The following is a 25,225-nucleotide window of genomic DNA, read 5'->3' on the forward strand; positions in this document are numbered from 1 at the left end:
ATGCAAACCCTAACCCAGGATTCACAGTATTTCCACAGATAAAGCCCTGCAGATGTTGATCTCAAACTGAAAGTTACAAAAACAAAGGAAATTTAACACTGAGACAGAGAGAGAGACACAGAGAGAGAGAATACCTAAGAAACAGCAGATTAACAGCTCCCAAGAATTTGAGATAATAGAATTATCTGCTATAGAGTATAACAATTATTTTAAATCACTAAATGTATGAAAGAAGGAATTTAAAACATGGGGAAATAGAAATAGTGGTTGCACAATACATTTCTTCATTTATAGAAAGTTATGAGACCAAAAAGACATAGAAATGATCTTTTAGCAGACAAATAATCAGAAGAATTTTCTCTCTCAGTAGTATAATCAGCCATGCATCTTGCTCTAATATTGCGTGGTCATTATCAGAGACATAAGGGCTTAAACACCAGTTTTAGAAATATATGTCACAAGACTGACAAAGGTAGCAAAATTCAGAGCAGCCTTAAGGAAATGAATGAGAGCACCACTACTAAATGATCATATGTAAATTTGGGAATAGAGACCATAGAAGATAAAGTTTTCCAATTACATACAGAACTTTTATTTTCTTTGAGTTTTTTCCCCCAAAGGAGAAATTTACTTTCTAAGAATAAAATTGCAACTCTGCGTTATTTAATAGTTTGTACAAAATCACTAACGTCTGTCTACAATCTTGTGTGATCCTGCAGACTCTAAACTTACGTATGAAAGGGTGAATTTTAACTCTATTTTGCTTTCCAGTGTACCTAAAGCTTTAATTCCATGATCTCTGGGGCCTAGAAGTGTTTGCTCACTTGTACAGAATAACAGCTGATATCTTCACATGCATTTCTGAGCTTCTGGTTTGCAGCATGAGTCAAATCAGAAGACAATAGAAGACCCTTTCTTAACAAAAGGACAAGAGAGCAAAGGGAGAGAAGCATCCTTTTTTTTGCTTTAGAAATTTCTTTTACTCAAGTGCACAAAATGGTTTACAGCTCAATGAATTATCACAAAGTGAACACGTCTGTGTAATGACAACTCAGGGCAAGAATTGTACCATTATCCCTTACCCCTTTACACTTTCTACCTCTCCCTCTTACCTAAAGGCATCCACTATCTTGACTTCTAACAGCATAGATTAGTTTTGCCTGCTTTGAACTTTATACAAATGAAAATTTAAAAATATACATTGCCTGTGCCTGACTTTGTACAAAATCTCATGTTAGATTACCCATTTATTGTGTGTGTAGCTACAGGTTTTTTCCACTTTACTGTTCTATAGAATTCCATTGTATGAATAACAAAAGGACAAGAGAGCAAAGGGAGGGAAGCATCCTTTTGATTTAAAATCTCTCCTTAGAATCCTCTGCACATTCAGTTGTAATCTATGCAGCTATGACTCAATTAAATGATATTAACTGCCCCAAGCCAAGAATTATTTTATTTTTCCTCCTTTGTCTAAAATATAAACTCACTCACATGGGAGCCAGTTAGTCATCACCATTGTAAAAGGGCAAAGAAATATGCTACAGTCTGATTAAATTCAGATGCTCAGGACATATTGCTCAACCAGAAGAGCATCTTGTGTTCCTATTAGAATTCTATTACAGGGAATATTTTTCAAATTTATCACCAGTTTTCTTAGGTAAGAGGTAGAAGCTATTTTCATTTTCTTACAAAAATTAAAGAGCAAGAAGGAGTTTGTCCAGGCACATAAAACAACAAATAAGGAACCACGAACCAGTTATCTTGACCCCCTACCTAGATCCTAAGAAGCTTTCTTCTGGGGATATCTAAGATTGAATAAGGGAATTAAAGTATAATAACCGAATGTATCAAATGTAACAGGCAATTACAATTTCTCACTTTCTCATTCCCTCCAGAACAAATCGTTCAGCAAGTCCACCTCAAAGAACTTTCAAAACACTCACCAGTTCCAGCCTTCGTTCATCTCTGTGACTTCCTCCATATTCCAGACTTGCTATCATCCTATCTTGGACCATGACAAAGACCTCCTAAATGCCACCCTTGTCTCTCCTGCCAGGCTTCAATCTGTAAGAGTTCATAAGAGTCAGAGTGTGCTTTAAGAAAAAAACAAACATGAAAGCAAGATTCACTCTTCTGCTTCAAACCCTCTAGCTGCTTCCTGTTGCACTTGGGAGTAAAAGTGCACCTCCTTAGCACAGCCTCCAAGATGCTGTATAACCAGGTTGTGTGCTAACAGTTCTGGCCTCACCTCCTGTCAAAGCAGCCACTCATTCACAGCTTGCCATCCATACTTGTCTTGTCTCTGTCTCACTGTCAAGCCCATTGCCACCTCAGGGCCTTTGCACTGGCCATTTTCTAATAAGCCTGAAAAGTTCATACCTAAGATCCCCAAATGGCTGGCTCCTTCTTGTCATTTTGGTCTCAGTTTAAATGCCACCTTCTCAAAGAAGACCTGCCTAACCTCCCTATCTAAATGGTGCCAGCCATTCTTTCTCTCTCCACTTTGTTTTACTTTACTTTTAGTACTTGTCTTTAATTAATACATTTTTAATCTATTTCTTTTCTATTCCCCACCTCTCTCCCATTAGAATCTTAGTTTCATGCAAGCAGGAAATTTGTCCACCTTGCTTATTAATATATTCCCAGTATCTGGTATGATGCTTAACACATAAAGTGGGTAGTAAATAAAATTGATACAACTTTTTTAGAGAAAAAGGATAAATAAAAGTTGGCTGGAGTGCAGAATGGTAATTTTTTGCTTATTAGAATGAATTAGAATTATTTAAGGAAATCGTGTTTAAGTGAAATCACCCATCACTTGAGAGCATCCTATTTTACTCTGTCTCATGTCCAAAGGTATTGACAAAACACCCATTTGACAAAGATGGCTGCCTGTCCATCCAAATTTATGACTCCCCTTCCTTACTGTAGGATTAACACTGGAACTTGACTGCCCATCCTAGAACAGTGTTCCCTAATCCCCTCCCACAAACCCCTACTCAAGCTTGCAGTTTAGTGTGCCATTTTGATGAGTTCTAGCCAGTGAGATGTTAAGGGAGATGATGTGTGCCTGTTCCAGGCCTGGCCCGTAGAACCCCTCCATGCAGTACTCCTCCCTGCTCTTTGCCACATCTAACAGGAATGGAGTTGATGCTCAGGACAGCCGTGGGAGCCCTGTGTTAAAGATGGCGGATCTTCCACCAGCTTGAATCTAAAAATGAGAGCAAAGAAGAAGCCACCCACTAAAGTTTTTACTCACTGGTACTATTTCCTGAGTCAAAAATAATTTTCTATTGCATTTGAGCCATTATGCATATTAGGGTCTACCTGTTACTGCCGTTAGCCTACTAAGTAACATTATCTAAATATTGGGTAAATAGAAAATATCACAAGAGCAGTTTTTTCCTATTAATATTCTTCTTTATGGCTCTTGGGAGACTTAAAGCAAATACTTTTACACTAAATTTAGGAGGTTAGAAAAGAAGGAAGGATTGCAAAGCATGAGGATACATGTTAAGGACAAGAAGGTGAAAGATTCAAGCACAAAATGACAATTTCCAACTGGCCATATTCCTGCACAAAGACAATAAAGGGGCTTCCATTCCCCCCAAAATAAAATGTATATAAAGTTATTCCATGGAGATGACAATATTTCCGTGATCAAGGTGAGCTCACCGTTAAGTTATAAAGGAGGAAAATTTTATCTGTGGTTTCCTTCTTGGTTCCTCTCTTACTCTTCAGCCAATGCACAAGCCTCCTTCACTTAGCTGTTCTCTCAAAAGGGTGCTGTCCTGGCAATCAGGAAGTCTAGCTTCTAGCTTGGTCTCTCCGCCACTTCTCTTGAGCTAGTTACTTCAACTTGCTGGATCCAAACACCTTTTTTTTCTAGAAGGAGTCGGGTAATGATGGCTGGCTCTTAGGTTGAGCATTGTTTCCTATTCTGACACAACATTGAAGAGAATGGATTAATCAATGTTTCAATGCCTTGGGCCTTGGTATCCTGGAGAAACAAATTTTCAAGAGCATCCTGAGAGGTCTTTAGGGTGGTGTTTTGGGCTAGAATTGAGGGTGAGAAAAGCTTACCCCTTGATAGTCTCTGAAAAAAGAAAAAGAAATCCTTGGCCATATAAATGATATTAATTCTGGCTGAAGGAGAGTCACAGCCAGGCTCACTGAGGTCCCCCCTGCCAGTCTGTGAGAACTGTTTTTCTGCTAAACCCTGCTGGCAAAGCTCATCCTCAATTTCCATCTGAATGACCTCTCTTGGGAGGTAACAGCAGGCTTCGTTCTTCTTTAATACAAGACTTTCATAATGTGCAACTTCTGTGCAGTGGCAGGCACCCTGACCATGTTAATTCTCACAAACTAATCTATCTCCCACCACAGCGGCATGAGGTGGCCCTCACTAAGGTTAATGTGGCCCCAGGGGCTGCACGACCTTCAAGAACACCTAGGGTACAGCCCCATACCTTCCTCCGCTGAAGTTCAGAGAGATTATTAAGGTGAACGCCACCCTTTAAGAGACACCGTGACCAGACACACAGAATGGTGAGGAGATGCAACCAGCATGACTCATGGTTAATCCCAAGTAAACTTTTGGGATGTGCTGGGGAAGACACACTGAACTTGAAAGATCCCTGACATCAATATCCATATAGGTCTTTTCTCTGAATTCCTTCCATTTCCTCACAGAAGAAAACATTCTCCCTGAGGTTGAGACCTCAGCCTGAGGCTCTGGGAGTGGGTTTTGGAAAGGTAGGTGGGAATCCCTGGGTTCAGTTTTCAGAGTTTCGTCTTATCCCTTTTTTGGGCCACACCTGTCACACCAGCCCTGCGCTGTCCCCAGTTTAGAATTAACTGATTCTGTTTTCTGAAGGGACAAATCTCAGAGCTCCAGTGTTGAGGGGCACGAGGATTTCCTAGTGGTCTGGAGTAAGGAAGGAACTGGAGCTGCAATTATTCTCTTTTTAAATTCCAACTAATCTTGCTTTCACCCCCAGCAAACCTGCCCCTCACTTTCTCACCCAGGGCTGAACCTCTTAGAGGTCATGTTGGCTCACTCCTTACAGTATCCCATTCCAAGGTCCTTAATTTGTAACTGTCTTTAACCTGCTTTCAGACCTCCCAACACATGTCGACATCTCATTGTCTGTGGGCTCCTCTTCCATGCTCGGGGTCCTCAGGACAAGGCACGTCTGTGCGCAATTCGTTATTTTGAAGAGAAGTCCAGATTATTTTTTAAGGCAACATTTGAAACTATGAATGTCCTCTAGGACTCTGTTTTGGAAATTGTTGGAAATGTCTGCATTTCTTTTTTTTTTTTTTTTTTTTTTTGCGGTACGCGGGCCTCTCACTGTTGTGACCCCTCCCGTTGCGGAGCACAGGCTCCAGACGCGCAGGCCCAGCGGCCACGGCCCACGGGCCCAGCTGCTCCGCGGCATGTGGGATCCTCCCGGTCCGGGGCACGAACCCGTGTCCCCTGCATCGGCAGGCGGACTCTCAACCACTGTGCCACCAGGGAAGCCCCTGCATTTCTTAGTAAAGGCTACTTACACAGAGCTCCTGAGTCTCGGTAGAAACAAAAATCGCTACAAGCCTCAAGAATCCTTTACAGGAAAGTGGTCTCAGTAGAGAAGTAGAGAAAATGAGAAGCTTCTCTTGGAATGCAGACTGACAATTGTTTGAGAAATCCAAAGTTTGAAAACTCATCTTCAGGCAGCTGTAAACTTCAAACTGATAGAAAGGCCTCTCGAACTTCCCTCATCCAGGGAATTCTATGTGTTGGTTTTCTTACTGTGTGAAGGAGCTGCAGGAGAGTTTCTCTGTTTTCTGGTTCTCTCTTTAAAAGTGTAATTCGATTTGAAGTGCAGTCATCTGGCTCCTCCTCCAGGAGGTGCTAAAGCAGCTCTGATGCTCAGAAGTCACGGTCAGAAAATCTTCTGCGTGAACAAACACTCCCATGCACTCATACACACACATTTAATTATTTAAACTTCCAAAGGCTCAAGTCAAGCAAGTTCTTCCAGGCGGAAAGCCGACTTTGCCCTCTTTTCCCCACTCCCTCCCCCAACCTTCACTCCTGTGCAGCAATGTCAAGGACGTTCTTGGGTTGACATCAAGAAGCTTCTCCATCTAACAGTGACAGAGAACCAGTGATGCTGGGAAGCTTTTCTCCTGTGGGGCTGTGAATCACTGCTTCTCTCTCATTAATCAGAGAATTTTACTTCCTTGGGCAAAATGGAGCACAGCTGTCAGTTATCCATGACAGAGAAATCATAATATTATTTTAGTTTATCTTCAGCACCCCTCCAACTGATACTGAGTTATTTTGGGTGCAAACCCGGTTATTTTTGGCTCTTCGAACGTATTCATCTTCATGAAGAAGAGGCTGAAGAGCAGAGTATTTAAGATCTCAGTGTCAGGCACACCTGGATTGAAATTCTGGCTCCCTCATTAACTGGCTATGGCATACTAAGCATGTTACTTAGCCTATAATTATTATATATTATCTATGAAATGCTTAATTATAGGACCTTTTCAATAGGACCCTGCAGAAGATAAAATGCACAAAATGTACAGAAAGATATGAACATACATATTAGCATATAGTAAGTGCTCAATAAATTTAAATTATTATTGGTATTGGGAAGATGAAAAAAGCACGTGCGTGTGTGTATATGTGTGCACGCGCGCGTGCGTGTAGCTACGATAGGCTGTGAGGGAGCAGCCAAGATGGCGGAGCAGGGAGACCCCGGAACTCACCTCGTCTCAGGAACACACCAAAACCGTAACTATCTGTGGAACAACCCTCGGTGATAAAGACCGGAACCTACCAGAAAAGATCTTCTAAAGACATAAAGAACCCCAGAGCATTTGGCTTTGAAGGCCAGCGGGGCTTCGGGAGTCTCACAGGACTGGGGGAAGTAAGACCTCACGCTTAAAAGGAGCACGTAAGACCTCACACACACCGGGACCAACGGAAAATGCAGTACTTTGATAGCAGCCTGGGCCAGACCTACTTGCTTGTCTTGGAGAGTGTCCCGGAGGTCGGGGGAGTCCTCACCGTGGAAGCGTAGACGCTGGCGGCAGCCAGATTTGGGAACTCCTTTCACTTTGTGGTGAAAGCCGGCGTGAGACCGTCCCTCTAGCGCTTTACGGCAAAGACCTGGCCCCGCCCAACAGCCTGTGTGCTTGTGCGCCTGCGCGCCCAACCCAAACTACTAACTGGGTTGGGACACGACCCCACCCCTTGGCAGACAGGTTGCCTGAAGACTAAAGAGCCCACAGCTGCCTCTAGAACTCTAGACACACCTCTTATACATGGCCCTGCCCCCCAGAGGACCAGGACCCAGTTCCGTCCGCCAGGCGCCAGGCACTGACACTGCCCTCCAGGAAGCCTTCACTAACCTCTAGACCAGCCTCACCCACCAGGGGGCGGACACCAGACCCAAGAAAACCACAATCCCATAGCAGTCCTGGGACCAGCTGGGCTCCGGCCCTGCCCACTAGCAAGCCAACACAAGATTTATGACACCCTGGACCCCACACCCAACTGGGTCAGGAACCGTTCCCCATCCCCATCCCCATCTGACATCAGCTCTGGGACCCCTGGACCCTGCAGCCAGACTCCAGGACCTGGTTCGGCCTGCCAGTAGTTTGGCACTAACCCCAGGACCTGGTTTCACCCACCAGTGCAGGGGGCAACAGCCCCAGAGTCTTCCGGACCCTGACTCCACCCACCAGAGAGCCTGCACTAAACCCAGGCACCCTGGGGTTCTGCAGTCAGCCATTTCATGACCGTGAAACCGGACAACTTGTCTAAGGATTTAATGAAGTTCAGGTTCTTTATGTCTCGGCACTGAAGGAATTCAGCAAGAGGCAAGTAATAGATAAGAAGGAGATTTATTAATATAGGACGCTTCTGGGCAGGCAAGAGGGCTCTGCCCCAAGAACCAAAAGGGCGACTTTTTTTTTTTTTAAGAAGATGTTGGGGGTAGGAGTTTATTAATTAATTTATTTATTTTTGCTGTGTTGGGTCTTCGTTTCTGTGCGAGGGCTTTCTCTAGTTGTGGCAAGAGGGGACCACGCTTCATTGCGGTGCCCGGGCCTCTCACTATTGCGGCCTCTCTTGTTGCGGAGCACAGGCTCCAGACACGTAGGCTCAGTAGTTGTGGCACACGGGCCTAGTTGCTCCGTGGCATGTGGGATCCTCCCAGACCAAGGCTCGAACCTGTGTCCTCTACATTGGCAGGCAGATTCTCAACCACTGCACCACCAGGGAGGCCCTAAAAGGGCTACATGTTTATAATCAAAGGAAAATTGGGGAGGGGGAGAAGACCACCTTCTTTCTTTTCCTTTGTAAAGATATTGCAGGAAGATGGGGTGCAAGAGGATGGTCATGTCCCAGGTTTTGGGCAAGTTCCTGGGATGAGCTGCCAAGTGAGGGTCCTTGGCTTTGCACAGGAAAGAATTCAAGAGTGAGCCAAAGTACAATGAAAGCAGGTTTATCGAGAGAGACTCCACAGGCAGAATGTGGTCTGTCTCAAAAGGCGAGAGCAGCCCTGGGACATACACACTCCATAGACAGAGTAAGGGCCATCTCAGAAGGTGGAAGCAGACTCGAGGCGTGGGGTGGTTTGTTTTTATGGGCTGGGTAATTTCATAGGCTGACAAGGGGGAGGATTATTCCAACTCTCTTGGAGAATGGGAGGGGATTTCCAAGAATTGGGCCACTGCCACGTTTTGCCCTTTTATGGTCAGCCTCAGAACGGTCATGGCGCCTGCGGGTGTGTATTTAGCATGCTAATTATTACAATGAGCGTAGAATGAGGCTCAAGGTCTACTGGAAGTTGAACGTTCTGCTATATTGGACCTAGTAGGTTCTAACCAGTTTTTGTCATATCCTCAATGGCTATGTCATTTTTTTAAAAGTTGTGCCCTGCCTCCTTCCTCCTGTCTCAAGCAGGCCCTGCTATCCAGCAGCCGAGAGCATCTGCATAAGGCAGGGCCTGGCCACAAACCGAGCTAGGGGCCAACCAAGCCTACCAGACTGCCCACATAGTTAGCCCACCACAATAGAAGGAGCCATGCAGCTCTCTTAGGGGGAACCGCTAGAGCATACAGCTTGGGTGACGAGAGGGGAGTGCACTGCTAGGACACATAGGATATCTCCTACAGAAGGCCGCTTCTCCAAGATCGAGAAACGTAACTAACCTACGACATACATAAAAATGCAAACAGCAACTTTGGCAAAATGAAGTGGCAGAGGAACACATCCCAGATGAAGCAACAAGTTAAAACCCCAGAAGATGAACTAAGTGAAATGGAGTTAGGCAATCTACCTGAGAAAGAGTTCAGAGTAATTGTCATAAAGATGATAAAAAAAACTTGGGAGAAGAATGGATGCACAGAGCGAGAAGTTAGAAGTTTTTAACACACAGTTAGAAAATATAAAGAATAACCAAACACAAGGCTTCCCTGGTGGTGCAGTGGTTAAGAATCTGCCTGCCAATGCAGGGGACACGGATTCGAGCCCCGGGCCGGGAAGATCCCACATGCCACAGAGCAACTGAGCCTGTGCACCACAACTACTGAGCCAGTGCTCTAGAGCCCATGAGCCACAACTACTGAGCCTGTGTGCCACAACTACTGAAACCTGCATGCCTAGAGCCCATGTTCTGCATCAAGAGAAGCCGCTGCAATAAGAAGCCTGCGCACCACAATGAAGAGTATCCCCCACTCGCCGCAACTAGAGAAAGCCCGCGTGCAGCAACAAAGACCCAACACAGCCAAAAATTAATTAATTTAAAAAGAATAAACAAACACAGATGAAGGATAAAATAACTGAAATGAAAAATACAGTAGAAGGGATCAACAGTAGACTAAATGATACAGAGGAATGATCAGTGAGCCAGAAGACAGACAGAGTAGTGGCAATCACTGCCACTGAACAGAAAAAAGAAAAGAAGTGATGACAGTTTAAAAGACCTCTGGGACAACATCAAACACACTAGTGTTCACATTATAGGGGGGTCCCAGAAGGAGAAGAGAAAGAAAGAAAGGGCTGAGAACATTTTTGAAAACGTAAAGCTGAAAACTTCCCTAATGTGGGAAAGGAAACTGTCACCCAAGTCTCACGTCAAGAGAGAATATTAAAAGCAGCAAGGGAAAAACAACAAATAACCTAGAAGGGAACTCCCATAGGGCTACCAGCTGATTTTTCTGCAGGCCAGAAGGGAGTGGCACAAAGGTGTGTGATATTGCGGAGGGTTACAAGACTTAAACCAAGGAATATTGCCACTCTGCTGGATTGATGTTTCTGATGGCTCCAGTCCAACGCGTGTCAGAACTTCTCCACAATTCCCTGGGAGGAAGGATCACTCTGTTTCAGAACAGAGCTCACTCTATGTCCAAAGGCAGCCTGGTCATCTTCAGAAAGCTCAACTGTTAGTAAAATATTTGGATTGAAAGCTAAAAATATGGCTCCTGATCATCTTCATATGTTGGTGGAGCAGCCCATTGAGGGCACATGATACAAGTCTAATTTGATCTCCATGTCATGGTCCTTCAGGAACTTGAACACAGCTATCAAGTACCCCATGAGTTTTTTCTTGGCTGAGGCCCTGAGCTGAACATGTGCATTTCCTTCCAGGGTTTGCTGCATACCTTGGACTCAGGCTCCTCTCCATCCTGGGCACTTATCTCCATTACCATGAGTGGTACCTCATCATGAGTGGTACCCAGGGCTGAAGGCACAAGTGCAGGAATGCTCTCACCAAGGCAATTCATCTTTTTCTCAAAAAAATCTTTTTTACATCTTTATTGGAGTATAATTGCTTTACAATGGTGTGTTTCTGCTTTATAACAAAGTGAATCAGTTATACATATGTTCCCATATCTCTTCCCTATTGCGTCTCCCTCCCTCCCACCCCTCCAGGCGGTCGCAAAGCACCGAGCTGATCTCCCTGTGCTATGCGGCTGCTTCCCACTAGCTATCTACCTTACATTTGGTAGTGTATATATGTCCATGCCTCTCTCTCGCTTTGTCACAGCTTACCCTTCCCCCTCCCCATATCCTCAAGTCCATTCTCTAGTAGGTCTGTGTCTTTATTCCTATCTTACCCCTAGGTTCTTCATGACATTTTTTTCTCTTAAATTCCATATATATGTGTTAGCATATGGTATTTGTCTTTCTCTTTCTGACTTACTTCACTCTGTATGACAGACTCTAGGTCTATCCACCTCATTACAAATAGCTCAATTTCGTTTCATTTTATGGCTGAGTAATATTCCATTGTGTATATGTGCCACATCTTCTTTATCCATTCATCCGATGATGGACACGTAGGGTGTTTCCATCTCTGGGCTATTGTAAATAGAGCTGCAGTGAACATTTTGGTACATGACTCTTTCTGAATTATGGTTTTCTCAGGGTATATGCCCAGTAGTGGGATTGCTGGGTCATATAGTAGCTCTATTTGTAGTTTTTTCAGGAACCTTCATACTGTTCTCCATAATGGCTGTACCAATTCACATTCCCACCAGCAGTGCAAGAGTGTTCCCTTTTCTCCACACCCTCTCCAGCATTTATTGTTTGTAGATTTTTTGATGATGGCCATTCTGACTGGTGTGAGATGATATCTCATTATAGTTTTGATTTGCATTTCTCTAATGATTAATGATGTTGAGTATTCTTTCGTGTGTTTGTTGGCAGTCTGTATATCTTCTTTGGAGAAATGTCTATTTAGGTCTTCTGCCCATTTTTGGATTGGGTTTTTTTTTTTTTAATTGAGCTTCATGAGCTGCTTATATATTTTGGAGATTAATCCTTTGTCAGTGGCTTCATTTGCAAATATTTTCTCCCATTCTGAGGGTTGTCTTTTGGTCTTGTTTATGGTTTCCTTTGCTGTGCAAAAGCTTTTAAGTTTCATTAGGTCCCATTTGTTTATTTTTGTTTTTATTTATATTTCTCTAGGAGGTGGGTCAAAAAGGATCTTGCTGTGATTTGTCATAGAGTGTTCTGCCTATGTTTTCCTCTGAGAGTTTAAAAAAATCTCCTGAGCTCCATGAATATTCCAAAAAGGCCATGTGAAAGGGATCCATATGCCAGACAAAAAATCTGAAATCCACCATCCAGTAAATTTGAGCCCATTAAAACTCCTTTGAATTGTGCCAACAACTGACTGTTTTTAAAGTGGTATCTGTGCCTTTGCTTATCACATGTGTTAAGAAACTTGAAACAATCTGGAGTATTGAGGAAACTGGGGTTCCTAGATTCTCTTTTCAACTCTGCTTAGAGAACCAGTCCTGTGACTAAAATTAGATTCAAGTTCAAATTCGGTCTCTGCCCTTTATCAAAAGCACATGTTATAAGTGTGTAAACTTGTTTACCTCTTTGAACTTCAGTTCCTCAAATCTTTGAGGTGAAGCCAAAATCCCTGCTTCCCATGACTACAGTGAAAGGTTCCTGGACCAATGCCTGTAAACACGCCCTGCACAGGGTCTGTCACAGGAAATGCTCTGAGGTACTGCCACCTACTGGCTTTCATTAAATACAGACTCAAGAATATATATGTTGCAAGGACTCTTTCTGCTCTCTATTTCAAAGCAATCTATTAGAAAGTTAAAGACTGTTAAGAGACCTCTTTGAGTAAAATAACTGTGGAATGGAGTTAGGAGTCCTGGAATCTATTTCCACCCAGCTCATGTGACCTTGGGCAAGTCCCTGCCTTGGTGAGGATCTCAGTTTCCTTATTTGTAAATGGGAATTCTAGTTATGATGGGAAGATTCTTCTGATATTTTTGGACTCTAATTTACTCTCTCCCCTTCCAGCTTACATCATTCCTTGATACTTCCTGGAAATATCCCTTCAGAAAACTAAATTTTGTTTTAACTCTAAAAAATATGTTGAATAAGAAAGAATAGCGTTCCCAGAAGTATTCAAGCTAATGTCCCAAAAAGTAATTTAAATGATTTCCTCTTGCTCTATTTATGAGTGGAAGAACTTTGGAGCTACCCAGTATGTCAGTGTGTGTGTCATTTCTATTTTCCAGACAGGGAGGAGTTACTCTAAGAAGGATAAATGGACAAGTCATTTATCACTCAGGCCTCCTGAGCACATCCAATGCATTCCTTAAGAGTTGATGAGAAAGAGGGATGACCTATACAACTGCCTGGTAGGTATCAGGGGGCCAAGTCTTCTAACTAGCAAGATTGCCTTTCAAGGTTGCCTGAGTAATGACCCCGTGGTAATATCCACACCTCCAGGCAAAGTGACATGTGATAAAGGAAAAAAAATAAGAGCCCAGCATTTCTATAACACCATACTCTTCATCCTGTTCATACCCATTGCAACAATATTGACCCTAATATACAGCTGTACAATTTGCAAAACAATTTTATCCCCAGTAGTTCACAATGACAATAATCCTGCAAAATAATGGGGCATGACAGGAAAGAGCAGGACTGAGACTATTATCAGTTCGTCTTGGTAGAAAAGAAAAAAAAGAGCCTAAGTGAAGATATAGTATCTTGCAAGGTTTCACACACTTAAAGATGGAAAGAGTAGCAAAATTTAGAACTTGAATTCAGGTCTTCTGACTCCAGATCGTTTGTTCAGTCCAGGACACCATATTGCTTCTCACTATCATCAACTTGACTCCCACAGAGGTGCTGAATGCCAAGAGGACTAGTGGAAAGGGATGTCACCATGAAAAGGACAGCATGGTAAAAATTGGTAATTCCAGTAGCAAAGGGAAAATCTGGATGTCAGAACAATGGGACAGTCACTTACAAAGGAATAAAACTATCAGACTTCCTATGAACACTTCTCCGATATTAGGAGACAATGAAAACTCTTCAAACTTCAGAGGGAAAAGGATTTCAACATAGAACTCTATACCCAGTCAAACCATCAATCAAATCTAAAAGTAAAGACATGTAAGCCACTTTTGGATGTGCAAAAACTCAAGAAGTTCACTGCCCTTATAATCTGATTAAAAAATACTACTTGAGATGTAGTTCTCCATCAAAATAGAACAGAAATTTGAAAAAGAGGATGAAATGGGATCCAAGAATTAATGACAGCGGAAAATGACAGAGGATTAAGGGAGACTAGAAATCAAGTAAGATAGAAACCATTAGATGGGACATTTGGAAGATTCTCCTTTAACCTGAAATATATTAATGGCATAGAATATTTTCTTCTATATGGCTTAATACATACTTCCTGGTTCTATATTGAATAATATTTATATAACCATAATATTGTAAATTCTGGTCATTCATTTTCTTTTTTTTTTTTTTGCGGTGCACAGGCCTCTCACTGTTGTGGCCTCTCCCGCTGCGGAGCACAGGCTCCGGACGCGCAGGCTCAGTGGCCACGGCTCACGGGCCCAACCGCTCTGCGGCATGTGGGATCTTCCCGGACTGGGGCACGAACCTGTGTCCCCTGCATCGGCAGGCGGACTCTCAACCACTGCGCCACCAGGGAAACCCCATTTTCTTTTTTATAATTCATCTATTATATAATCACATAAGATGTATTTACAAAAATAGAAGAGAATGTAGATGTAATAAATTTTATCAAATAACAATAATTATAGAGGAAAGAAAAATTTGGAGTTGGATGGGTATACCATTGTCATTTTCTTTATAGTGAAGATTTTAGCTGTCTAAAGTTTGATGAATCATGAAATAGAGTTTAGTGGTATTACTTAAATTTATGAAGACAATTAGGAGAATCTCCAAAAATAATAATCAAGCTAACAAATATTAGGAAGTGGAAAAGGAAGAAAAAATGGGTAGTAATGTCAGTGAGTAAACTCCTTAGACCTCGTATCTAGGAACTAATAGCTCTGTCTAGAGTTAATACACCAAAAAATAGGGATCTAAGTGTGTTATGTAAAGTTATAACAATGATTACCAGTAAAACTAAAGAGAGTATTGACAGTGGCTGTCTCTGGGGAGAGGGACTGGTAATAAAATAGAGGAGAATTTTATGTTTTATTTTTGTTCTTCTGCACTGTTGGAATACTTTAAAATTCTGTGCATGCATTAATTCTATATTTAAACAAAGGAAAATTCAGTCTATTTGAATATCTTATAACATGTGGATGAAAATCTAGATGATGGTTTGACTTGGTGTTGGCATATACTTGAATCAATACAAAGAAAAGAAAGAGAAGTCTGAAAAATCAGGTTCATATCCTTTATTTTAAAACTGAAGTATCATGACGCAAGAGACAGTGACTCCCCAAGGAGGCTTTACAGTGCTAACTATAAAACTCAGATTCGTATTCTGATCAAGAACTGAGGTGAAGAATTTCTTTTAAGTAACCAACATTGTCCCAAAGTTGAAGCCCTGTCACAGTCAGAATTTGGTAACTTTCGGCGCAGTTAACCACCCTCTCACCACCTCTCTCAAAAGGAGACGCTTTTATCTGTTTGGTTACTTAGTTATAGAATCGGATCATCTCAATGCCTACTTTACTAAACAATGGATTTCCAAGAGTTGTAAACCACCAAATCTCAGATCAATGTTATTAACACAATTTTTGTGCTTCTTCATTTGCCATAGTGTAGGGACCAGCCTACACAGACTTAGGATGTATCTACACATAAGCAAATATATTCTGTTTTCTCTCATGAAGCCTGTCAAACTGACTTGGGCAGAAATGCCAGGCCTCTATGACCCACCAGGTCTTTAATTTAGATTGATTCTGTGACAGGTCATGGTCCCCTCAAAGGGCATTTTCCTCTGTTTTTCACTGACCATGCAGAGGTGCTGAATGGGGATATATGCTTGCCCTACACTACTAGCTTTTCTTCCTTCTTTTCTTCCCTTCTTCCTTCCTCCTCCTCCTTCGTCTTTCTAAAACTAGACCAACCTCAACAGAGACCTTAGCTTTTCAAACCGTTCTTTGTACTGAGCTCAATATCTTCCTAGCTTCAGTTTTCCCTACTCACTGCACTACCACTTACACACCTGCAGGTGCCAGGTTACTAGACCCTTCATCAGGCTTCACAGAGCCATGTGCCTTACCACCTATACCTCCTTCCCCATCCATCATGCCCAAATCCTACCCTACATTTAAGTCTTAGCTCATGGATCAACCTCCTCCATTAAACCTTCCTTTATTGCTCCCCCCACAACCCAGACTTAAGCAATTGCGCCCTCCTCTGCTTGTTATGGCTTTTTATCTACTCCTGTCTTTCAGCTCAAGTCTTTATGTACCTCACACTGGAGTTATTTATGCATGTGCCTCAACATCTGGCCATTCTGTGGGATCCATGTCTATTTTTGCTCTCTATCCTCTTGTTCCATAAGGCCTGGCACATAGTAGGTGTTCAGTAAATATCTATTGAGTTTTACTGTTTGCCAAGGCTTTCATAGCTGATAAATGGTAAAGTTGGGACTAAAACCCAGGTTTTTGACTGCAACTCAGTGTATCCTCCATCACACCCATGGCCTCACACATTGCACCACACATTTAAAGAGCTGATATGAGCGTTTTGAACTATGATAGGGAGTCAGGGGGAACATTCATGACCTGTCCCAGCTTGATATCAATTCAAGCTGACAATGTAAAGCATAAGGTATGAAAGTGCCCTTAGATACAGCAAATGTTAGGATTTGCCATTTTGATATGTCATAGGTAGTGAAAACACGCCAGACTCCATTAGGCACATTCAACATCCCTTAAAGAAAGGACAGAAGATGTTTGGTGGACTGGCACGGCTGCTTCCTACTCTTTAACCTATTGTCCTCAGGTGAAGGAAATAAACTGTTTTCTAAAAGTGGTTTGCACTTAAAAAACAAACTTCAGGAAGCATTAGACTTGCCATGTGTACTTTCTGACTTAGGTGATTTAAGAAGTTAAAAACTGAGAGGCTAGGGCTTCCCTGGTGGCGCAGTGGTTGAGAATCCGCCTGCCGATGCAGAGGACACGGGTTCGTGCCCCGATCCGGGAAGATCCCACATGCCGCGGGGCGGCTGGGCCCGTGAGCCATGGCCGCTGAGCCGGCACGTCCGGAGCCTGTGCTCCGCAACGGGAGAGGCCACAACAGTGAGAGCCCCGCGTACCGCAAACAAACAAACAAAGAACTGAGAGGCTAACTTATTTACTAAACCTGTCTTCCTGGACAGATTTAAAAAGAAGAGCACAGTTTTGATTTATTATAAGTAATCAGTTTTTAACCAAGAAATGTCTGTATCATTTAAAACATTGAAACCATAATCCCAATCTAAATTGTTGTTGGGTTTCAGTTCCTATTTCATCCTGAGCAAGTAATAAATAATGATCCATAAACCTAAATGTAATGGGAACCACTGAAGATGGTTTAGCTGAACTTAATTTTTCCTTTTATATTCTGAGTCAAGGAAAACATCTATAGCAATTGCACATTAACATGCTACCAATCGAAACTGGATCGTCTGAATCTCTGCTCTTTCACAATGCCCAAACAAGTTCATACTCTAGTCATCTGTCTTCCTTATTATATACAACCCACTTGCATGAGATCTCTATTACCCAATAATATTCAAGTGCCCCTGTTCTATTCAGAAAATTGAGGCTTGAAGGAATGCACTGTCTGAAATACCCACTGATTTGTACAGTGTAACAAAAAAATATTTTATCTAAGATTTCTTAAGTAAAATAAGTCCAGGTTCTTGACATGAGAGTAACCCCGAGTCTTTGCATAATAGGTAATACCTAGACACTTGTAATCACACTACTCTTCTAGGGATTCAGAGTGCTTTATAGCCAAGGAATGAATCCATCCTTTCAATTGCTGCTGCACGTGCGGCACTTGTGGTGTATTTGTCATCTACCCTCCTTGTTCATTCAACTAACACATTTTCCCTTCATTTATATGGAAGGTCACATTCTTTAAAATGTGTCACTGCTACAAGTAATATAAACGTTCATTGGAAAGCATAAATCTCCTCAAAACAAGGCTGAGAAGCAAAGTCCCATTTGGATACTATAATGGGTTGAATAATGTCACCCAAAAAGATACATGTGAGTCCTTACCACTATACCTGTGAATGTGACCTCATTTGGAAATAGGGTCTTTGTAGATACAACTGAGTTGAGGATCTCAGGATGAGATCATCCTGGATTTAGAGTGAAGCATAAATCAAATTGGTGGTTGGTATCCTTATTAGAGAAATGAGAAGAAGATTTGAGATACACAGACACAGAGGAAAAGGCAATGTGAAGACGGATACAGAAACTGGAGTGATGTAACTCCAAACCAAGCAATGTCAAGGATTGCCAGCAACCACCAGAAGCTAGAAGAGATTTAAGAAACTGACTCTTCCTCTGGGACTCCAGTAGGAACCAACCCTGTCAATACCTTGATTTCAGACTTCTGGCTTCCAGAACTGTGAGAAAATAAGTTTGTGGTACTTTGTTATGGCAGCCCCAAGAAACTAGTACAGACTCAGTAGTGGGTACCTAAACAGGAATTTTTGGCTCAGCAAGAAAAGGAAAGTATATGTACATGTGTTGCACATATATGTGTATATATGTTGGAATCAATACTGTCAACATAAAACCTCCTACTCCATCATGAGACTGGCAGCTGAGAGGAGTGCTAGTAAATATTTGTTCCAGGAATGAATAAAGTAGTTTATCAGAAAACTAGCAGTGTACATGCTGTGTGGATATGAATCGGCTACAGATCTTCCCAAGGTTGGAAGAAGTAAAGAGATTGCTGAGTCCCTTTTTTTCCCCATCTATCTGGGGGACATCAAGAAGAAAAAAGCCAACAAGCTCTACTCCCCAAAGACTCTCTTGCTCCCACTGGCCAGTTGAAAGGGATCCCCTTTATCTCTGACCCCACAGTTTCCTTTTATTGCCTTGCATCACAGTCAGTGTATATATAAGTTCTCTGTCATATTAAAGCAAGCAACTCATGGGCAATCCTATACAGTGGAAAGTGACTGAATTCAAAATCAGGGGACATAAACTTTCCTTCCACTATGACCCGGAGCAAGCTGCATCCTCTCTGTGCTTAGGCTCTTCTATAAAATAGGAGCAAAAATCCCTGTCAGACAGCCCTTGCGATTTTCTGGAAGTTGCAAATAAAATAATTGGAGTGAAAGTATAACCAGAGAGAGCATGCCAGAAGCATAGCCAGAAAGAGTATAAGCTAGGAAAATCAGTCCACATCAAAACAAGCAAAGAATCATTTTTCCTCCCTCATAGCAGTTTACCACAGAGCACTGCACGTAGAGGGTCTCAGTAAATGTCTGGAGAATGAATGAGGGGTGTCCAAGAGCATTGTCCTCACTCAGACTAGAGCCTTGAAGCTTCAGAGCAGAGTTTGCTAAAGGCCCTTGAAAACAAACAAATGAACCAACTAGATAACCGCACTCTCCCTAACTCCACAAAGGCCGCCTTGGGGAATAACAGAACCCAGCGCTTTATTTGCAAAGGGGCTCCTGGCAGCCTTATCCCTGTGCAAATGGAGTCCCCCCTGGTCTTGGTCAGCCTGGCCAGAAGGCCAAGAGACACACCTTCTTCTCTAGGTTTCAGACTCTAAGAACTGTGAGCATCTCATATTTGGCATTTTCTCATTCTGTAGAATCATAATGAGCACTTAATTCCTTAATTTTAGATAACTGCTAACTGGATTCTTAGTTAACGTAGAATTTGAGACTTTTAATTTCTCCCATCAAAGTTCCTAGTCTTACTCTATTTCAGGACCCTGCCAAAGAGTCTTTTTGTAGTCTTTGTGCGCAGGCTTCTCATTGCAGTGGCTTCTTTTGTTGCAGAGCACAGGCTCTAGGTGCGCGGACTTCAGTAGTAAAAGTCTTTTTGTAATGCAGTTGGTTTGTGGAACGTCTAGATGTGCTTCTTCAATTGTCAGAGAAGCTTAGGAAATTTTACTGAGTCAGTGATAAAGCAGGAAGGAACCTGATAGAGATATTCTCCATAGGTTCTTAATTAGGAATCCATGGACCACCATAAGGTCCATGTATGGGTTTCAGGAATATTATAAACCCCCCAAATTATTTGCATATTTGTATGTGTATTTGGGAAGGGCAGTCACTTCCAGATCTAGAACAGGTTAAGAATCACCAATCCACTCCGCCTTTTTCATTTAAAATACTTCTGCTAATATGCTCATGTGCTACTACTACTGCTCCTGTATTGAATACTTACCAAGTATTCATGGAACAACCTTCCAAACTAGGTATTTTTATTATTATTATCAATGAAGCAATTGAGACTAAGTAGCTTGCCTTAACTTGCCTGGAGTGCTCAGCTAGTAAGATAGAGCAGGATTCCAATTTGCCACAGTCTAAAGAGTACTCTTTCCACTACACAATAAAAAGCCTCAACATGTTTTTCCTCTAAACTTTGTGTGATGTTGCCCATCACTGGGACCCCTTCCTAGGGTCACTGTATCTGCACGAAATTGTAGGTTACCACTCAGTCTCAGTTTGCTCACCATAAACTGGGTCAGTGATTTGCCTCCTTGTGCTACCCATGGCCATAGATCTCGGACACTAGAATAATGGTCTGAAAGGGAGAGGAGGAAGGAGCAAGGCGGACCCATGGAAGTGGTCTGACTGTGGCTCTGTGGAGAAATGCCCGAGCAGACTGCTGGTCCAGTCCCTCTTCCATACGAGGATGAAAACCCAGGAAGCGGAAGTGACATGCTTAAAACACTGATTAGATTGGAGCGTAAAGTAACAGAAGTTATGAAGACTAGGAGGTGGAACGCCCAGGTTCTAGTCCAAGTTCTGCCTTGTCGGGTAACTTCAGGAAAGTCTCCCTGCTTCTCTGTTCCTCAGTTCCCTCATCTGAAAAATAAGGAGATTGAATCATACAGTTTCAAATTCCCACTCCACCTCACTGCACCAGGAGTAACTAACTTGAACTTCACTTATTAATACGTTTTGAACATGCATTGAAGAAGTGCAAAGCATTAGATCTGTAAATCAGATCTCACGTAATTTTCAAGGTCACAGAGTCTGGGAGGATATTTTTATTTATAAATCATCTCTTATTTTAAAAGACACATAGAAAGTTAATAGAAGTCATTACTGGTGAAATCATCAGAAAAAAATAGCACAGTGTGACCAAGGGGAAGCAATTTAAGATGATGGATTATGAACTAGCTTGTCTCCTGTCAATTCAAAAAGCTCTCTGACTACTCGCTTTCCATTTTCAAACTCAAACAGCTCATCACGAAAATGATTGAGCCACACAAATTGATATAACTGCGTTAGGAATCCTGTACCCACCACCATCCCCTTCCTGGTCTCCCAGCTTTATCTAACATTTCTATGAAGAAAAGGAATGACCATTCATTGAGGCACTCACAATGTGCCAAGATTTATTTAAGGGATTTAACATACACCATCTCATTTAATAGTCTCAACAACTAGGGTGGTTATGTGACGTAGTCACTTGGAGGGGGTTGGTCCTTAATCCCTGTGTGCATGGCACAAGTTGTGCTCCTTGCCCTTCTCCATGCTTCCTAATTAGAACAAGATCATGATAGCTGGTACTCCTGCAGCCATCCTGAGTACAACAAGAGTCACACACACACACACACACACACACATGCAGGATTTCTGAGCAGCATAAGAGGACCTAGAGTCACCATTGACATTTATGGGTGATGGACTCCGGATTTTTTAACGCTTGATAGAAAAATAGATCTCTATATTGTTTATGCCCCTTTAATTTGTTTTTCTCTTACTAGCAGTTGAATTGATTTCCTAACTGAAACCCATGAAATAGACCAGTGGTAAAATATTTCTTGAAGACATTTTACTATCTCCAAAATTTATAGCCATCAAGGTCTCTCCTTGAGGATCTGGTAGTAAGGAGAGGGGAGGACAGAAATATGCTTACAGTTCAGGAGTAAACAGGGAGTAAACTGGACACAGCTAAAAGTGTCAGGTCTGCAACTGAGGGAAAAAACTGTGTTGGGAGATCAGCCATCAGGACTCTACCTTGGCTTGGCCACTAAAAGATGGTGATCTTTTTTTAAATTTTATTTTATTGAAGTATAGTTGATTTACAATGTTGTGTTAATTTCTGTTGTACAGCAAAGTGATTCAGTTACACACAAACACACACACATATATATATATATATTCTTTATGTATGTGTGTGTGTATATATATATATATACATTCTTTTTCATATTATTTTCCATTATGGTTTATCACAGAATATTGAATATAGTTCCCTGTGCTATGCAGTAGGACCTTGTTGTTTATCCATTCAGTATATATATATACCAGGTTGCATCTGCTAATCCCAAACTCCCAGTCCATCCCTACCCCAGCCCCTCTCCCTCTTGGCAACCACAAGTCTGTTCTCTATGTCTGTGTGTCTGTTTCTGTTTCATAGATAAGTTCATCTGTGTCATATTTTAGATTCCTCATATAAGTGATATCATACAGTATTTGTCTTTTGCTTTCTGACTTTCTTCACTTAGTATGGTAATCTCTAGATCCTAAAAGATGGTGATCTTGAACAAGTCACATCCTGGGCCTCAGTTTCTTCATCTGTACAATGGAAAGTTAGGTTAGAGATCCCCATGCTCCTAATGCAGAAGGTCAACTAGGCTATAAATCTCACAAAGCAAGAACCCCCCACATTCCCAGTGATTAGAAATGAGGTTTCTGTGAAGCCCCTCCCTGGGGTATTTCACATTCAAGTAGAGACTCTCTGAGACTCTTGGAACTCCCTCGTCCCTCCCCACACTCCCACCCTTTGCCGGGAGACATGTGCATGAAGAATGTGCACTATACTCAGGAGACACCTCCCCACATGCACAGAGTCCTCTATGTGCTCATGAGGTCCTCCCCACTCCCATCCCGTCTCCCACACACTTATACAGGAGTCCAGCCAAATCTAGCAGATGAGGCCATTCCATTCACACAGGACTATAAAAACCTCATTTTCTATATAATGAGTTCAAAGAACTGCACAAAACTATACTTTCTTTCTCAAGTGTTCCAAGAAATTTACAGCTTTTTCTCTTTCATATATAGAAATTTATTATCAGCAGGCACACTGAGATTTCTGAGTTCTGGAGTCTCTTTATAGAATGAGACAACTTACAAAAATACAAAGGTATAAAACGATTGTTGAACAGACTCTAGGAAAAGAACAAAAAACAAAACAAAAAGCCAGAGAACCTCAGATCAGCACAGTTAATGGATACTACATGACCTCACAGTATTGGCAGAAGAAACCACAAATTTGGTTCTAAACTTCCTAGTACTAAGGCAAAAATTCAGTCAGTTTCAGAGCCGCTAACTTCCTAAAAGTCGCACAATCTGTAGCCAAGACAACCAGGAAATTTAGGGGCAGAGTTGGGACCCTCAGACTCCTTCCCAGTGCTAAACAATCCCCAACAAACCCACTGACAATCCCTTATAGTCAGGGCAAACAGAAAGCTGAGGGACAAGGCTCTCCTAAAATGTCAAAATAGAGTAGGTCAAGCCACCAGAGATTGAGGTTTTTTTCAGAACTTAGTGTTCAGCCAGTGAGTCCAACCACTGCAATAAGAAGGTTACATTAAGGATGAGGGCAGAGGGATGGCCAGTCAGAGATGCATCAGTGAAAAAACATCACAGAAAGGAGAACTGTGGTGCCCATCCAAGCAGTATCCTCGGGATAGAAAGCCTTTAGAGTCTAGATCTGGAACTCTTGTGGAATGGACAGCCTGCTGCTCTTACCATTTGATGTGTGTGATTCCTCTGACTATGACTCCATTCTCAACAAGCAAGCTTCTGATTAAGGTTCAGCTTCCTAGGGAGACCTTCCTCTGGGACAAGGCAGTTCTGTCATATGATTTATGAATTCTGGTCCCTGTGGCCATGGTCCTTCATTGGAAATCTATAATTTTTTACATCAACTTCATGAGCTTGGCTTAGGTCTTCCCTGGGAGGAGAATATATACTCTAGCACTCATAAAATTAGGTCTGAGCCTGCAGGACTGAGGGCCAGACTATGACCAATTCTCTAAGGGAATGAACACATCCTTTCAGAACTCTTGGAAGGTACCCAGCCAGTGGTTCCCCGGAGACCCCTTTCCCCAACCTTGTGTTAAAACAACCACAGGGTAAGCCCTAAGGAGATGTTGAGTTCCACACAAGAAAGCTCTTGGCTTTCTTGCCTCCCTTCTTCCCTAGCTTGTTTGGGTAACCTCCATGCACAACCTTGGATCTGGCCACCAGTGATACTTGTTCCTCCTCGGAAATTGTGCCTGCCCCAGATCCTGCACATTGACGTAAAAATCATTAAATCTTAAACAGCCAAATTGCTAGTACTTTACATTTACTAGACCCATTTCCCTATGGGCAAATTTGAAAATTATAGCTCTTCCTGGATGTTTTATACCAGATTTCAAATAGCCCAGCCCAGCATGAACCCACAGGGAACTGAAATGAGGACAGAGGCAGAAGGTGGAGAAGGATCTAATTCATCTTCTGATTAGTTGAGATGAAAACTGACTTGAGAGACACAAATGGAATGACAATAACATGGTTCATTGGCCTGATGGCCTGTTGTTCATAAACAGATAATGGAACCCCTGAAATCCTCTGTGATCTATTTATGATGACCAAACAGGACTGGCAGAGCTGTTTTCATTTTGGACTTCAAACACATCCCTAGGTTAATGTAATATACAAAAAAAAATTCTTTTTTAAAATAATATGAAGAAGTCATGGTACATCCAGTAGGAAGTCAGAATTGAGAAGGAGACAAAACAACCTGAGTTGCTGACCTTTTAGAGTTAAGTTTTGAAACAATCTCCCCAGAGGGCCTTTGCTGAAACGTCCTTCCCAGCCTGTGATCAGGAAGTAAGCTCTAAAGTCATGTCTTAAAAAAAATTTTTTTTAATTGGGGTATGATTAACGTACAAAAAGCTGTACATGTGTAATGCATACAACTTGATGAATTTGGGTAATTTTACACCCATGAAACCATCATCACAACCTATGCCATAAACATATCCATCACCTCTAAAAGTTTCCTATTACTCTATTTATTTATGTTTATTTTTTGTAATAAAAACACTTAACATAAGATCTACACTTAGCAAATTTTAAGTATACCATACAGTGTTGTAAACTATAGTTCTCTAGGTCATATTCATCTGTATAACTGAAACTTTGTACCCTTTGACTAATACCTCTCCTTTTCCCAATCCCCCAGCCCCTATAAATCCCCCAGTCTC

The 25,225-nt window shown here is 42.0% G+C and overlaps 1 protein-coding gene across 3 annotated transcripts in view; it reads right to left on the reverse strand.

The window, feature by feature from the left end:
• MASP1 (MBL associated serine protease 1) overlaps window positions 1–7,306 on the reverse strand; it is a 273,190-nt gene extending 265,884 nt beyond the window's left edge. For all 3 annotated transcript variants that reach the window (XM_079921548.1, XM_079921545.1, XM_079921547.1), the window contains exons 1-2: window positions 7,020–7,306; window positions 1,944–2,093 (exon numbers count right to left, since the gene is read on the reverse strand). In XM_079921548.1, the coding sequence (XP_079777674.1) occupies window positions 1,944–1,981 (38 nt within the window). In that variant the 5' untranslated portion in view covers window positions 1,982–2,093; window positions 7,020–7,306. The remainder of the gene's footprint in view (window positions 1–1,943; window positions 2,094–7,019) is intronic.
• Window positions 7,307–25,225: the final 17,919 nt, after the last annotated feature.

The sequence above is a fragment of the Stenella coeruleoalba genome, assembly GCF_951394435.1.
Source record: "Stenella coeruleoalba genome assembly, chromosome: 5".
Taxonomy (NCBI): Eukaryota; Metazoa; Chordata; class Mammalia; order Artiodactyla; family Delphinidae; genus Stenella; species Stenella coeruleoalba.